Source organism: Equus asinus, chromosome 8 (genome assembly GCF_041296235.1).
Source record: "Equus asinus isolate D_3611 breed Donkey chromosome 8, EquAss-T2T_v2, whole genome shotgun sequence".
NCBI lineage: Eukaryota > Metazoa > Chordata > Mammalia > Perissodactyla > Equidae > Equus > Equus asinus.
In genome coordinates this window covers 87,070,380-87,087,077 of record NC_091797.1, presented here as the reverse complement: position 1 = coordinate 87,087,077, position 16,698 = coordinate 87,070,380, and the positions used below count along the sequence as shown (strand labels likewise).

Here is a 16,698-nt window from a genome sequence, read left to right as displayed (position 1 = left end):
CATCCATCTCATAGGCACAAGGTTAATAAAGTGCTCGGCAGATACTAGCACGCGGCAAGGGCTTAATGAATGCTAACTATTATTTATGTGTGATCATTACCTTTTGTCCAGAATATAAGCTACTGGTCCACTATCCAGGGAACAAGCTCAATGCCATTTGGGTTGATGGGGGTGGCAGGAAAATACAAATAAATAAAATCCACAGAGAACTAAAATTTCCATTGATTATAGACTTCTAGACATTCAGGAACACAGGTGCGTTGGAGCCCATCATATCTGACCCTTCATACCTCCTCTTCCCAATTCTGGGACGCTTCCAGACGTCTGTGGCCACCATCAACATCTTATGAAAATTCAGATTCCTGGGTCCTACTCTGCAGCGATGCAAAAGCATTCGGTCTGGAGAATGGCCTAGGAATTGGTATTTTAATGAGTTCCATGGGGGTGTTCTTGGCCTCAGTTAGAGAAACATCAGCTGACTGGGTAAGATTATGGGTTCTGGAGCCACTCAGGCCGAGGACGTGGTACACTGCATACTATCTAGGGGACCTGATTTTAACCTCTCTGAGCCTTGGTTTACTTGTCTGTAAACTGGGGATATTAATGACGCCTCCCTCCTAGGGTTGTTGAAGAGATCATATAAGATAGTCAGTATAGGGGCCGGCCTGGTGGCACAGGGCTTAAGCGCACACGTTCCACTTCGGCGGCCCAGGGTTTGCCGGTTTGGATCCCGGGTGCGGACATGGCACCGTTTATCAAGCCATGCTGTGGCAGGCGTCCCACATATAAAGTAGAGGAAGATGGGCACGGCTGTTAGCTCAGGACCAGTCTTCCTCAGCAAAAAGAGGAGGACTGGCAGATGTTAGCTCAGGGCTAATCTTCCTCAAAAAAAAAAAAAAAAAAGATAGTATGTACAGGACTTCGGTTTGCCCCTGGCGTGCTGAAGAGCTGCATGTTGAATATCATTACTCCCGAGTCCACTCACGTGGATGGCTGCCTCTCCTGGACCACCTCTCTTGAAGGGGGCCCCAGTGCCTCCTAAGGCAGACTCTTTCCTCTCTGGACTTCTCTGCCTGAGAAAGTTCCTTATACTGAGTTGAAATCTGCTTCCCTCTTCTTTATACTCAGAAGTTCAAGCTGTGTTCTCAGGGTCCACGTTGAACAAGGACCTTCTTCCAGATACTAGAACATCAAATATTTGAAGACAGAGGTCCAGCCTCTGAGAAGACTCCTCCCAAATCACGCCGATCAGGGAGCGCCCAGGTCTTGTCTCAAAGGAGACAAAGCAAGACCATTTTGTCAGTGACCCTGGCAGTTTCTGCTGCTCTGGGTCCACAGTGCTTAACCCCATTTGCCAATAGCTTTCAGATTCCCAAGAATCCCCAGTGGGGCATAGCTGTGTACCCGGGACAAAGCTGAGGGGTGCTGGTGGTCAGTGTTGATGACTGAGTTCCCCCAAAATGGGGACTCTTGTTAAAAGCCGGCTCTTTGCTGGTTAGCCTTGCAGATGGGCCTCCCTGTGCAGATGTCTTCCTCTACTGATTGGAAGAGGGGTGCTGGGAGGAGGGGATGAATAATAAAAGCTTCAACCCCGCCCACCTTCCGTAGCTTCCCTCGTCCTAGCCACCATCACGTCTCCACCAGCGGACCACACAGCCACCTCTGGGGTCTCCCTGCTTCCTCTTTGTCATCTTTCTGGGTTAACCCTGCCTCTTATTTTCTGTATTCTGATGCCTTGCCATCTTGGAGCCTTGCTGACCGTGAGGGCCTGCCCCTCCCAGGATTAAGTAGTAAATGACCTGCCTGCCAGTGCGCCTTTCCTATGCTAACTAACCAACCCAGAGCCCCGGTGCCCTGCCCTAATCACCCCAGGGCCAGGCTCCAGACAACCGGGGGCAGCCCTGTGCCCAAGGCCCGTGAAATTATCTGAACTAGCCCATCTTCAGCCTGCTTACCCTACTGCTCCTGTTCCCTCCCGTGGCAATAAGCACTCTAGCCCACGTTTTCCCCTCTCCCTCTGCCTCCTGACCAGCCCTGGTGCTTCCCCGTGTGGCCCCTCCAGGTGTTACCTGCCCCTCCCCTTGTGATCTGTGAGTGTAACAGAGTATCTCTTCAATGGCAGTCATCTCCTGGTCTATCGGCCTTGCCATACTAAATAATAATAAAACTTATATTTTAAAACACTCTGCACAATCTATTCCTCCTCTTGTGGGAAAATGTGCCTGAGCGGTCTTTTCAAAACTCAACCCTGATCATTTCCACCCCCTCACCCCTACCTGAAACCTTGCAGTGGCATCCCGTTGGTCTCAGGATCACAGGAAAAGTCCTCACCATGGTCTCCAGAGCACTGCGTGACCCAGCCTGTCTCTCTGACCTCCACTCCTTGGTCCTGCCACTGGGCCTTTGCACTAGCTGTTCTCTCTACTCCTCCTCCCATCTGTATGCGACTCTCCTTGTCCTCTTAACCTCAGCCTCCTCCCGAAGGTCTACCCCGAGCACGCCTTCCTCTGATTGCTCTATATCTTGGCACCCTGTTTGTTTCCTTCTCGAGATGCACTCATTTGCAAACGTAGAATGATTTCTTTGTTGACTTGTATATTAACCATCTCCCCTACGGGAGCATCCGCTTCATGAGGGCAGGGACCACATCTGTTTTGTCCCCCTTTGTGTACCAGCGCTCAGCACATAGTCAGCACTCAATAAATGCTTGTTGAAATACTGAACGATTGTGCCAGGCTCTGCGAGATGCTGTCTCTTTATGGATTCCTTTCATCTCCATGGCAACCCGAGGAGGTAGGAATTACCATCTCCATTCTACCAGGGAGGGAACCAAGACTCAGAGAGGTAAGATAACCGACCTGGGGTCACACAGCTGCTGCATGGCGTGGGCAGGGGATTCAAACCCAGGCCAGTCTGTTGGCCAGAGCTGGGCTCTCTTCTTCCCTATGGCAGGCCACCTCTCTCCACGCAAGACACTAAATGCCACCTTGTACTAATCACAGTTAGGTTTAAGCTTCCGTTTCAGTCTAATAGATTTGTGAACTCAGGGGATAAAAATCCAGAAGCTCAGATGAAAAGAGAAAAAGCTTCCTTATCTAAAATACCCTAATGGAGTCCCAGACCCCAATTTAAGGCACAAAGGTGACTTACATGGGGGTACAAACAAGATCTTTAAGTTGATGACTATTTCCTCAAGCCCTTCTCTTCTTTCAACAGCAAAATTATGTAAAATAAATGTTCCCTGCTATTTTGGTAAATGATATGCTATATATACACAACAAATGCCAACCCGTTTGAAACGAGCCAGCCCGTTTCAAAGCCCTCATATATTTAACATATGCCAGTGCTATTTTCTTCCTTCGTATTACATTTTTTTTCCTTGGGAAATCTTGGCTCATGGAGTTGATAAATACTTTTAGGAACCCAACTGATTCAAAATGCAGTCTGGCTTTCTGAGTATAATTTAATGTCAGAGGTCTCTCTTTATGTCTGTCTTAAAACAAGTTTTCATAAATAAGGATGCCCTGGCTTCCCGCGGGTTGCTAGAGAAAGAATGTGAACGGATCTTAGTTTAAAACTGCAGAGAGTTAAGCTGCTTTGTCAAAGTCACATTTCACAAAGGTCAGTGTCCTCCATGCTCAAGGCAGCAAGGTGACGTGAACGAGGCTGGGTGGGAGGGAGGCCAATATTTGCTCAATGCCCGTAAGTTTCCGGTTCATCAACCTCAGTTAATCTTCACGACAGTCCTGCAAGCCTGTTGTCCCCATTTGGCAGATGAAAGCATCCGTGACATGCCCAGCACATGCTGCATGCTCAACAATACCTCTGGAAACAGTCGCTGTCGTTATTTATATTTATTATTAAAGTAATAGACGCGCAGGTTAAAAATTGCAAACGTTACAGCAGGGTCCAAAATGAAAGTTAAAAAAAAATTCCTTTCCCTCAAAAGTCCCCATTGCCACCCAATCCTCTTCCCAGAAGCAGCCAGTCTTAAGGGGCTTCTTATGTATCTTTCCAGAACGTCTGTGACTGTTGAAGCATAAAGACGAGAGCAGACCTTAAAGCGCGCACGAATTGCCTGAGGACCTGAGTAAAATGCAGATGCTGATTCAGTCGGGCTGGGTCATGGCCCGAGACTCTGCACATCTAGCAAGCTCCTAGGGGATGCTGAGGCCCCTGGTTCGGGATCACCCTTAATCTTAGTAGCAAGGCCTTAGATCGTGGGACCATATTCTAGCACATTTAATGATGAGCCCCAACGATCTTTTCCTATTGGATCAACTTGTGTGTGTGTTTATTGTGGTAAAATATACATAACATGAAATTTACCATTTCTACAATTTAAAGCGTACAGTTGGTGACATTAAGGACATTCACAGTGTTGTGCAACCATCGCCACCATCCAACTGCAGAACTTTTTCATCTTCTCCAACTGAAATTCTGTCCCCATTGTATGCTAGCTCCCCATGTCCTGCCCCTGTCAGCACCTGGGGACCCGCATTCTACTGTCTCTCTCTGTGAATGTGACCGCTGTAGGTCTACTCACATAGGTGGACTCAAACAATATTTGTCCTTTCCTGTTGGGCTTATTGCACTTAGCATAACGTCTTCAAAGTTCATCCATGTTGTAGCAGGTGTCAGAATTTCCTTCCTTTTTAAAGCCAAATAACATTCCATTGTGTGGATATACCACACTTTGTTTATCCATTCGTCCACTGATGGACACTTGTGTTATAATGTTGCGATACAGATCAACTTAAATTTTTTTCCGCATTTTTCTTAGGCGGGTGTGCCATAATCTATTCAATTTCGCCTCTTCTGATGATTGTTTCTAGTTTTGTAATCTCCCAGCCAAGCTGCAAACAGCAGGCCAGCACCAGAAGAGAACATAGCAGAGTGGCAGCCAGTGGGGACTCTGAAGTCAGGTGGCTTTGCCAGAGGCTGGCTTAGACACCTACTGTGTGACCTTGGCAAGCTCCCAGCCCCTCTGTGCTCGAGCGTCCTCATCTGTAAAGTGGGGATAGTGAAAGTGGACGTTAAATAAGATGATTGATGCAAAGCACAAACGTTGGACCCACACAAGGCAAGCTGACCATCCACATCAGTGACTTGCTTGGAAAATCGTTGTCCACTTGTGTCTGTCCCCACCGTGAATGCCAGCAGGAGAATTCTGGGTGGGAACACAGAGCATTTAAAATTTTGAAAGATAGCACAGATTACCTTCCGAAGAGGTTGCAATGCTCACTATTAGTCACAGAAAGAAGAAAGAAGTATGGAGCCCCAGAAGGTCCTTGAGGAGAAGATGTTATAAAAGCAGAATTCAAAGGAGATTATCCGGCCATGTAGTCAATTTCCTCTGCGATGTTACCCTCAGAGTCAAGGGTGGTCCACTGACGCTCCCTTCATCCCTGAAATGAAGGGACGACGCACATAAACATTCATTTCCTTCCTGCGCCTCATAATTCTCTATGTTTCTATCTTCTATAAATACTTTGGGGACCATTTATATTTTTGATTTGGAGGTTGCTTCTTGGGGACAGGGAGCCCTACTCTCTTGCCATTCCCTCCCTGGAACCCATGTCACACCACCCCCTACTCAGTGGGCAGCAGAGTTGAAACGTCACCCCCCTGGCTAGCTTCCACTGCGCCCAGTTTATTTTATTTGCAGCATTTCTCACAATGTGCAAGACGTCTATGTAGAGATAGATATGTATAAATTTCTAATGCCTGCCCCCGCCCCAGTAGACCAGGAGCACTGTAGGGAGGAGCCTGAGTCCGTTCGGCTCACCTTTGAAATCCCAGAAGCACCTTGGACCTGGTACAAGACAGGTGCTCAATAAATATTTGTTGAATAAATGAATAACTGGATTTCTGTAACATCCATGGCAGTGCTAAGGATGGAGGGTTTTTTTTGGGGGGGTGGGGATGGCAAAATACACATAACATAAAGTTTACCGTCTTAACCATTTTTCAGAGTGCGGTTCTGTGGCATTAAGTACATTCACGTTGTGTAACGATCACTGCCATCCACCTCCAGAACTTTTCTCATCTTCTCAGACGGAAGCTCTGGATCCATTAAACATTCACTCCCCATCTGCCTTCCCCCAGCCCCTGGTGACCACCATTTTACTTTCTGTCTCTGTGGATCTGACTCCTCTAGGGACCACATCTAAGTGGAATCATACAGGATTTGTCCTTTTGTGACTGGCTTATTTCACTCAGCATAATGTCTTCAAGGTTCATCCATATTCTAGCACGTGTCAGAGTTTCCTTCCCTTCCTTTTTAAGGCTGAATAATGTTCCACTGCCTGGCTAGACCGCGTTTTGTTTATCCATCCATTCATCTATGTGTGGACACCTGGGTTGTTTTCACCTTTGGGCTATTGTGAATAACGCAGCAGCGAACGTGGGTGCCCATTCACAATGTTGTGCAACTAACGCTTCTGTCTAGTTCCAGAGTCTTGTCATCACCCCAAAAGGAACCCCTTAGGGAAATGCAAATCAAAACTACACTAAGATATCACCTTACATCCATTAGAATGACAAAAATATCTAAATATCTAAAAATATCTAAAACTAATAGCAACAAATGTTGGAGAGGTTGCGGAGAAAAAGGAACCCTCATACACTGCTGGTGGGAATGCAAACTGGTGCAGCCACTATGGAAAACAGTATGGAGATTCCTCAAAAAATTAAAAATAGAACTACCATACGATCCAGCCATCCCACTACTGGGTATTTATCCAAAGAGCCTGAAGTCAGCAATCCCAAAAGTCCTGTGCACCCCAATGTTTATTGCAGCACTGTTTACAATAGCCAAGACGTGGAAGCAACCTAAGTGTCCAGCAACAGACGAATGGATAAAGAAGATGTGGTACATATATACAATGGAATACTACTCAGCTGCAAAACAGAACAAAATCATTCCATTTGCAATAACATGGATGGACCTTGAGAGAATTATGTTAAGTGAAATAAGCCAGCGAGAGAAAGATAATCTGTGTATGACTCCACTCATATGAGGAATTTAAAACTATGGACCAAGAACAGTTTAGTGGATACCAGGGGAAAGGTGGGGTGGGGGGTGGGCACAAAGGGTGAAGTGGTGCACCTACAACATGACTGACAAACATTAATGTACAACTGAAATTTCACAAGCTTGTAACCTATCAATAACTCAATAAAAAAAAAAAATATATATATATATAAAAAGGAACCCCTTAGGAGTCACTTCTCATTCCTCCCTCCCCCGGCCCCTGACGACCGCCCATCTGCTTTCTGTCTCCGTGAAGTTGTCTGTTCTGGATCCTTCGCGGAAGTAGAGTCCTACACTCTGTGACCTTTCGTGACTGGCTTCTCTCACGCAGCACAGTGTTTCAAGGGTCCTCTGTGTTGTGGTATGGGTCAGTGGTTTGAGGATTTTTTTACAGTGGCATGCCAGAGACCGCTCATACCAGCTCTAGAAAGGAGATTGTTAAATATTCAGGAATTTGGGGAGCCTGTTATTTAACCCTCAGAAGCTTGATATTGGTTGTAGTGGGAGCATTTACCCCATGGATACTGGCAAATGCTACACATTGGTATGGCTTTGTGGGTTTTTTTAATAATTTTTTTTTTTTGAGGAAGATTGACCCTGAGCTAACATCTGATGCCAATCCTCCTCTTTTTGCTGAGGAAGACTGGCCCTGAGCTAACATCCATGCCCATCTTCCTCTACCTTATACGTGGGATGCCTACCACAGCATGGCTTGACAAGCGGTGCCATGCCCACACCTGGGATCTGAACCGGCGAACCCCGGGCTGCTGAAGCAGAACGTGCGAACCTAACCGCTGCGCCACCAGGCCGGCCCCTATCAAATGATTCTTGATGAGGGAGCCAAGACGACTCAATGTGGAAAGGAGAGTCTTTTCAACAAATGGGGCCGGGAAAGCTGAATATCCACACGCAAAGGATGGAGTTGCACCCCCACCTGTAGAACGTCATAAACAAAAGTGAACTCAAAATGGATCAAAGACCTAAGCCTGTAAAGCTCTTGGAGGAAAATGTAGGGGAAGGGATTCATGACTAGATTTGGCGATGTGTTCTTGGACATGACACCGAAAGTCCAGGCAAAAAGGAAAAATGCGTAAGTTGGACTGTATCAAAATTCAAAACTTCCGTGCATCAAAGGCCACAGTCAACAGAGTGAAAAGGCAAGAAAGAGAAAATATTTGCAAATCATATATCTGATAAGGGATTGATATCCAGAATATATAAAGAATTTCTACAACTCTGCAACAACAAAAACAACCCAAACAACCTAATTAAAAAAACGGACAAAGGGCTTGAATGGACGTTTCCCAAAGAAGATGTGCAAATGGCCAACAAACACATGAGAAGATGCTCAATATTAGGGAAATGCAAATCAAAAACACAATGAGATACCGTTCCACATGCGTTAGGATGGGTATTATCAAAAAATGGAAAATAATAAGTGTTAGCAAGGATGTAGAAAAATTGGAACCCTTGTTCATTGCTGGTGGGAATGTAAAATGGTGCAGCTGCCGCGGAAAAGCATATGAAGGTTGCTCAAAAAATTAAACATAGAAGTACCATATGATCCAGCAATTCCCCTTCTGGGTGGATACACAAAAGATGTGAGAGCAGGAACTCTAACAGATATCTGTACATCCGCGTTCATAGCAGCACATGATAGCCAAACATGGAAGCAGCCAAAGTGTCCCCTGATGGATGGACAGGTAAGAGAATGTGGTCTATCCACACAATGGAATATTATTTAGTCTTGAAAAGGAAGGAAATTCTGACCCCTGCTACAACATGCATGACCCTCGAGGACATTCTGCTAAGTGAAATAAGCCAGTCACAAAAGGACAAGTACTGTGCAGGGCCACTTCTATGGGGTCCCTAGACGAGTCAAATTCATAGAGACAGAAAGTAGAATGGTGTCGCCAGGGGCTGGGGGAGGGGAGGATGGAGAGTTAGTTTTTAACGGGTACAGAGTTTCAGTTTGGGAAGAAGAAAAATTTCTGGAAGTAGATGGTGGTGATGGTTATATTACAATATTGTCGATGTGCTTAATGCCATGGAACTGTACACTTAAAAATGGTTCAAATGCCAAATTTTATGTTACGTATATATTACCGCAATTGAAAAAAAAAAAGAATCCCATCTTAGGGAAGCTGACCTATGACACAATTATTCTGCCCAATTTATAGGTAAACTGAGGCTCAGAGTGACTAGCTGTCTTCTCCAGTGGGGATGATGATAGCCACCACCTCTCAGGGTTGCTGTGAGGATGAAATCGAATCATGATGCCTGGAAAGAGCCCTGATCAAGCAGATGGGGAAGGAGACACTGTGGCTTCAGCTGAATTATGGCTGAATATTGCAGCTTCTGTGGGCCGACCTCACAGTGTGGTCCTTAAGCAGGACGGTAGAAGCAAAGATATTTCTCTCATTGTTATCTATACAATTTTATCTGCTTTAACTATCTCAAAGTATGACGTTTTTATGAAAAAAGTTAGAGTAAATGGGGAGCAGTGGAGGGTTTGGAGGGAGAGTGTCCTGTGTTCGGCCAGGAACACAAGGTTTTGATCAGACAGAACTGAAGTCGCAGCCTGGCTCCGTGCCTCTTGGGCTGTGTGACCGTGGGCAAGTCCCGCCACTTCTGGGGCCTCAGTTTTCCTGTCTGTAAAATGGTGATAATAATACCAACCTCCTAGGACTGTTGTGCGGATGGAGTGCATGGACGACGACACCTAGAATGAGGCACAGAGTACCAGCCCTTGGTGCTACTGGACGTGGGTGGTGGTGGCGGGCGGAGGGGGCGTCAGCTCCACGCTCCAACCCCAGCCCGTCCGCCTGCCGGCCCCGTGCTCTGTGCTCCGCCCCACGTTTCCAGCCCATGAGAAGCTTGACAGCTCAGGCTTTGCAAGCCCGCCTGGCCAACCAGTGGCCTCTCAGATCATTTTCATCTGCCTTTTCTCTCCAACTTCCCAAGCACGGCATGGTGCCCATGCTTCTGAAATCTGAAGACGTCCCCTTTCTAGGCCAGAGCACCAGCTATTCTTCAGTGAAATAGATGAAAGAATGCAATAGTTAATTCAAATAATAATGCTAATAAAAGCACTATTTCTCACTTAGAAATTTTTCCGTTTTTACCTATTTGAGCGTTGCCTAATTTGCCCTCCGGTCCCCCATGTCTTCATGCCCGTGACAGCCCGGACTTCTTTTCTTGATGCCCTGATAGAAATCAGCATTAATCATTTGATATGTCTCTCTCCTGTGAGACTGGGAGGGCAGGAACACTTCTGTCCCCTCCCTGCAGTGAGCCCGGAACCCACCATAGAGCGAGGAAGCTGGAAGGACACAGGTAACTTTGCCTCTGAGTGCCAGCTGAAGAAACTGCTGCTCAGAGGGACCAGGGTGTTTCCCAGAGTGACAAGAAACGGCGTGGTTTGACGGAGGGTATCGCACAGAGAATGATGGAGGCCATGGGGTCTCAAACTCAAATGCCAGCAAGGCCAGACACGTGGGCCAAAGTGCCCAGGGAGAGGAACACAGAGCAAGGGTAAGGCCCTGGGAAAAGACCTCAGGGCCGGACGTAATTTGGAGAAGAGGAGACTGTGGTTAACCGTGGAGTCAGTGTCCCATCTACAGGGGCACACCACCCAGATCTAGCCACACTGTTCTCTTAGAGGAATGTGGGCCCCAGATGGAATGTGTCCCTTTTTAAGAGACGTCAGGAATCTGGCTTTTAATCTGAATGCTCCCAATTTTAAAACTTTGGCATCCACTTAAAAAAATACCGTGTGGGCAACTGTTTGTGGGCATAATGCAACCCTCAGGCGATCAAATTGTTACCTCTGTTACAGAGCGATGAGTCTAAATTCTGAAACACATGTTCTTCCAAATAGTATTCAGGTCTAGAACAAAAATATCCTCATTTGAATAGCTTACCATGTGAATAGGGTCCCCCTGGAGTTGTGCAGTGCCCAACCTGTACAACTGTATGTGGCAGCCCTGATACATAACTCTTGAAGTTGTCACCCCCCACAGTCCAACTCAACAGAAATGCCAACCCCTTACCCATGCAACTGTCCACACCATGAGAAAAAGCCTTTCACCTGTCTTGGGCACAAGAGCTGTAAAGCAAGGACATCGAAGGGGAGTTCTAACCATCATGACCTGATTTGCTCTGTCCTCTAGGGTGGTGAAATTCCGTCGCACGGGTGAGAGTGCAAGATCAGAGGATGACACGGCTTCGGGAGAGCATGAGGTCCAGATTGAAGGGGTCCGCACGGGCCTAGAGGCTGTTGAGCTGGACGATGGGGCGGCTGTGCCCAAGGAGTTTGCCAATCCCACCGACGGTGAGGGGCCCTGCAGTTGGAGCATCAGCCTGGGCCACAGTCAGGGGCTCTCAGGGTTGCCTCCCCAGGTGGTGCTCTCAGAGGGATCTCGTGAAGGGGTGGGTAGGAGGGCCAAGAGGGCCCAGGGGTGACACTGGAAATGTGGGTTGAACCAACATGGCTTACTTCAGTAGGCAAGGTTATATCACCATCGCTGCCAGTCAGCATCACTGTGTAACACCTGGCTGGGGATGGGAGCAACAATGATGATGATGACGATGATGATGATGGTGGTGATGACAGTGATGATGGTGACAATGATGGTGATGATGATAGTGTGATGATGGTGGTGGTGATGATGACGGCGGTAGTGATGACAACAATAGTGAAGGGAGCAGCTGACATTGGCCGAGGACTTAGTCCGTGCCAGGCATTGTCCTAAGCACTTTACGCTTATTACCCATTTAATCTTCACAACAGTTCCAACTGGAACTATTAAAATCATCTCCCCCATTTTGCAGAAGAGGAAACTGAAGCACAGAAAGGTTAAGTATCTTGCCCAGGGTCACACAGCTAGAAATTAGCTGGATTTACACCCGGGCGATCTGACCTCAGAGCCCACGTACTTACTCATGACCTTGCGCTGCCTCTGAGTAGAGCTGGTCAACAAGAGACCTGAGGCAGTGCCGTGGGGGGACCGCCTCTCAGTCTCCCCTCACCACACGATGCTGATGGACGAGAACATGCCATGCACTCCCGAAGGCCCCAGATTCCCAGCATGGGAGAGGATTAATTGAACCCAAGGTCTGTTGCTGACAGACCCAGGGAGGCGGTGACTGGAGGGGTGGGCAGTGGCTAGAGCAGTGGCTTTATTCCACAGTGTGCCAGCTGTGTGACACTGGGCAAGTCCGTGTCCTCCTCTGTGCATTGGGGCTGCGACTAGGCCTTAACTAACAGTTTTGACAGGGACTAAATGAGAGAGTGCACACTGAGCTCTTAGCGCAGCGCCTGGCTCTCAATAAATGCACCATCATATTATTATTATTACGGTTCTCGTTATCGATGATGTTGTAAGGCTCACTCCGCCTTCTCCTCAATATTTTTGCTGGAAGAAACTAGAACCTGCTGGTGTGACAAACACCAGCTCAAACTTCTGGAGAAAATTATGAATGGCAGAAGAGACCCATGATTGACATTCCAAAAAGATGACAACTCCTGGCAGTGGCTGATGACATCCTCAGGGGCAGCATACAGAAGGCCGCCCAGCACACTCCTTTTGTATTTTTATTTTTTAATTAACTTTTTATTTTGGAATCGTTTTAGATTTACAGAAAAGTTGCAAAAATAGTACAGAGAATTCCCACATACCCTTCCTGCAGCTTCCCTGATGTCAATCTCTTACCTAACCCCAGTACATTTGTCAAACTAAGAAATGAACAATACTGGTGCAATGCTGTGTGCTAAATCCCAGACTTTATTCCCATTTTACCAGTTTTTCCAGCAGTGCTGTGACAAGAGCCGATCCACCATACCACCGTGTGTTTAGTCTTTTAGTATTTTTCCAAACACTTATGAGCTTATAATTTAGATCCTTGTTTTTTTCTGAGCATACAAATAACACGTTTATTTGGAAAGCATTCAGATATAGAAATGTAAAAAGTAGGAAAGTGAGTGCTGTTCCCAAAGAGGACCCTGTTAACAGTTTGTGGACACTTAATCTTACTTCTTTTTTTTTTCTTGGTGAGGATGATTGGCCCTGAGCTAACATCTGTGACAACCTTCCTCTATTTTGTATGTGGGATGCTGCTACAGCATGGCTTGATGAGTGGTGTCCGTGCCCAGGATCCGAACCTGTGAACCCTGGGCCACTGAAGCGCAGCATGCAAACCTAACTACTGTACCACCGGGCTGGCCCTTATCTTATTTCTCTTGGTCCATCTTGCTTTGCTTTAAAAAATTAATTAACAATATGTTGTATGCATCTTTCTACATCTGCGCATTCTTTTTTTTGTTTTTTTTGAGGTAATTGGTAATTTTGAGCTAATTGCTGCCAATCCTCCTCTTTTTGCTGAAGAAGATTGGCCCTGAGCTAACATCCGTGCCCATCTTCCTCTACTTTATATGTGGGACGCTTACCACAGCATGGCGTGCCAAGTGGTGCCATGTCCGCACCCAGGATCTGAACCAGTGAACCCCGGGCCGCCAAAGTGGAATGTGCAAACTTAACCTCTGCGCCACTGGGCCAGCCCCTGCACATTCTTTTTAACAGTTGAGCTGTATTTCATAAAGTGGACATATAAAAATTTATGTATAATATATAAAATAGTTTATTTAACCAATTCCCTATTGGTAGACATTCTGGGTTTTCCAGTTTTCCCTTTTGTAAACAATGTTGCAGTGGGCTTTGTAGCAAGTTATCTCTTCATACTTGCTGGAATGTTTTTCTAGGCTAAGTTCTAGGACACACTAGGACAACGCTAAGATGCCCTAACTCCTTCCTCCCCTCCCCCTTTCTCCTTCCCAGATACTTTCATGGTGGAAGATGCGGTGGAAGCCATTGGGTTTGGAAAATTCCAATGGAAGCTGTCTGTTCTCACCGGCTTGGCTTGGGCAAGTATTCCTGGGGGCAGTGACCTCACCTTCAGTCTCCAAGGAACCCCCATCATGGTGCTCAACTGGGTTTCCATGGGCTACAGGGAAGGACGCAGTTCCCTCCACATAGACCCTGTGCTTGAATGAACAAAGTCTATGTTGAGTGACCCTGGTGATGAGGAAAGTCTGTGCTTGCGGGAGCCGGGTGCGTTTGGCGACTGCCCTCAACAAGGAGTTGAAGCTTCTGGCTGATTAAGTGATCCTCAACCCTCTGGGGCTCAGGGTTACTATGGAATTAGGATGTCATCTGTGGAGCTCTCCCCAGACAAACATGCACAGATGAAAACACGCCTTCTGCTTCAAGAGGCTCTTGCTCTCTTGTCAAAATTCTCTAAGCTGCCTAGAGCAAAGAATGCGTGTAGACTTTTAATGCTACTGGTAACGGATTTTTGTGGGTGCGAGGCCGTGACCACACCACATCTTTTTCTAAACGGATCGTCAATTTCCGCACCTCATTTCCCCACCATTTTGAAAGGCCACCTATATCGTCCACCACAGTCCCATGGCCACATGGGTCTCCTTCTGGACTCTCATTTCTGTCCCGTGGTTCTGTCTGTCTAGTCCCACGAAGGTGCCACGATGTTTAATTGCCAGAGCTTCCTAATATGTTTTAATATGTTAAAAGGTCGCACTTGTTTTAAATATACTGACAGTTCTACGTGAACAATGACCTATAAACCAAAGACCAACTAGACTCTCATTGATCCTTGTCTCTTGACTTCCATAAAAATATTTTCCTCGGATTTTAGAAATATGATGCTTTCCTACTTCGTTTGGGGAGTGCCCTTATGTTTTTAAACATGCAACACACACACACACAGAATGTCAAAGCCTGTTTGTCGATTCCCGCCTGGTCCCACGCTGTTTTGACCCCTGGAGTCAGTGTGTTTTCAGGTGTGGTGGGGCACTCAGCAGGCAGTAGAAGAGGGGCTTTCCACACGCTCTCTCTGGGGTCGTGGACTCAGCGAGGGCCCAGGGGTCCCCGGCCCCAGGCAGCATCCCGGCCTCCTGACGTTTGCTTCCTCCCCGCAGATGGCCGATGCCATGGAAATGATGATCCTCAGCATCCTGGCTCCGCAGCTGCACTGTGAGTGGCGGCTCCCCAGCTGGCAGGTTGCATTGCTGACCTCGGTAGGCAGCCCAGCAGCTCTCTCCTGTTGCGCACACTTCTGGTCCCTTGGGGTCTCCTGTGGGGTGTCCCCCTCCCCCTGCTGCTGCCGAGGGCTCAGCAGAAAATAATTAAGCCCCGGATGAAAACACCATGACCTGAACTTTCTTTGCTCCCTTCCCTACTCCACCTATCCTGGCAGGTTTGCAGCCCACTTTACTCCATGCAGGGGTCCAGCTACCTGGGGGTCTCAGACGTTGGGCTCCATTGCTAGAGGCTGGAGCCCACCTGGGCATAGCACTTAAACCTTATAAGCCTGGCTTATCTTGACGGCAGAAAGGAGATGCCACTTCCCCCCACATGAGTGAGATTTGAGGATTAGAAACCACAGAATGCCTGATCTATAGTAGATGGTCCATAAACGGTAGGGAGCCACTGCTCCCTGGAATTAAGGCTTGAAGGAGAGTGAGGCAGAACCCTCAATTTTTGTTACGGGGCGTTCAGCAGCAACCTTCTAAAAGAGAAAGGAATGGCCAGGCTGGGTAAGAGGATAACAATAATGATACACGCAAAAGCTAATATTTATGGAGCACTGACTGCGCAAAGGGCTTCACTATATATGATGTATACAATACAGTCATAATATACATTGTGCTCTTTAAGCCTCACAACCCACTGAGGTGGATGCTATTATTAGCTGAGGAAAAAGGAGGCACAGAGAGGTGAAGTCACTCATGAAAGGTCACACAGCCTAGCTAGTGGCAGAGTCCTTGCTAACTAGGAACACCTCCCAGAATGCTGTTTTTCTATGGATAAGTGTTCTGGAATGGGCTGAGTGTCTTTAGCAATCAGGCCTGGTCTGATATTGGCAAAAAGGTCGTGTAGCTCAGTGGGAGGAGTTCCGTAGGCACATACACGGGTATTTACGTGGTCTAATCACCTCATAGATGTGTGGCCTTGAGTGAGGCACTTTACAGCTCTATTTCATCACCCGCAAAAAGCAGGTGACAAGCCATGTTTTTCTGAGTATAGACAACAGGATACACACAGTGCCTGGCACACGGTGGGAGGTGAGTCAACGGCATTTCTTCCTTCTGCCTCTCCCCCGGCACCCCGGAAAGGGTAACCACAGGTCTGTATGGTCACAATGAAGGGCCTTGCTGGTCTCTTCGTTGGCTCATAACGACCACGGTTGACTGAGCTCACGATGCGCCAGGCCCTGTGCTAAGGGTTTTGCATTCATCACCTCTTTAACCCTCTCGGCCTGTGAAAGAGGAGCTGTTATTACTTCCATTTCTACAGAGGAGGCATCCAGGGCTCAGAGAGGTGCAACGACTCACCCAAGCTCACACAGCCTGTAAGAGGCAGAGTCCCCGCTGAAATCCAGCTCTGCAGACTCAGAGCCTGTTCCCAGCCACTGCCCTGGACTACTTCCTTCTGGCGGAAAGTTTGGACTGGGGGGCTAGGGAAAGCCGTGAAGTTCCACGGCCAAGTTTTCTGTGGACAAGTTAAAGGACTGCAGGAGTTGCTTTAACTGCATAACGTCGGTAAAGAGGGGAAGAAGGACGGTCATTGTTGTCACAGGAAAGC

The 16,698-nt window shown here is 47.3% G+C and overlaps 1 protein-coding gene across 1 annotated transcript in view; it reads left to right on the top strand.

Annotated features, from left to right (window-relative positions):
- SVOP (SV2 related protein) overlaps window positions 1-16,698 on the top strand; it is a 65,205-nt gene that overhangs the window by 7,682 nt on the left and 40,825 nt on the right. Inside the window, exons 2-4 of the mRNA XM_014867806.3 lie at window positions 11,209-11,369; window positions 13,873-13,958; window positions 15,033-15,131. Of these exons, the coding sequence (XP_014723292.1) occupies window positions 11,209-11,369; window positions 13,873-13,958; window positions 15,033-15,131 (346 nt within the window). The remainder of the gene's footprint in view (window positions 1-11,208; window positions 11,370-13,872; window positions 13,959-15,032; window positions 15,132-16,698) is intronic.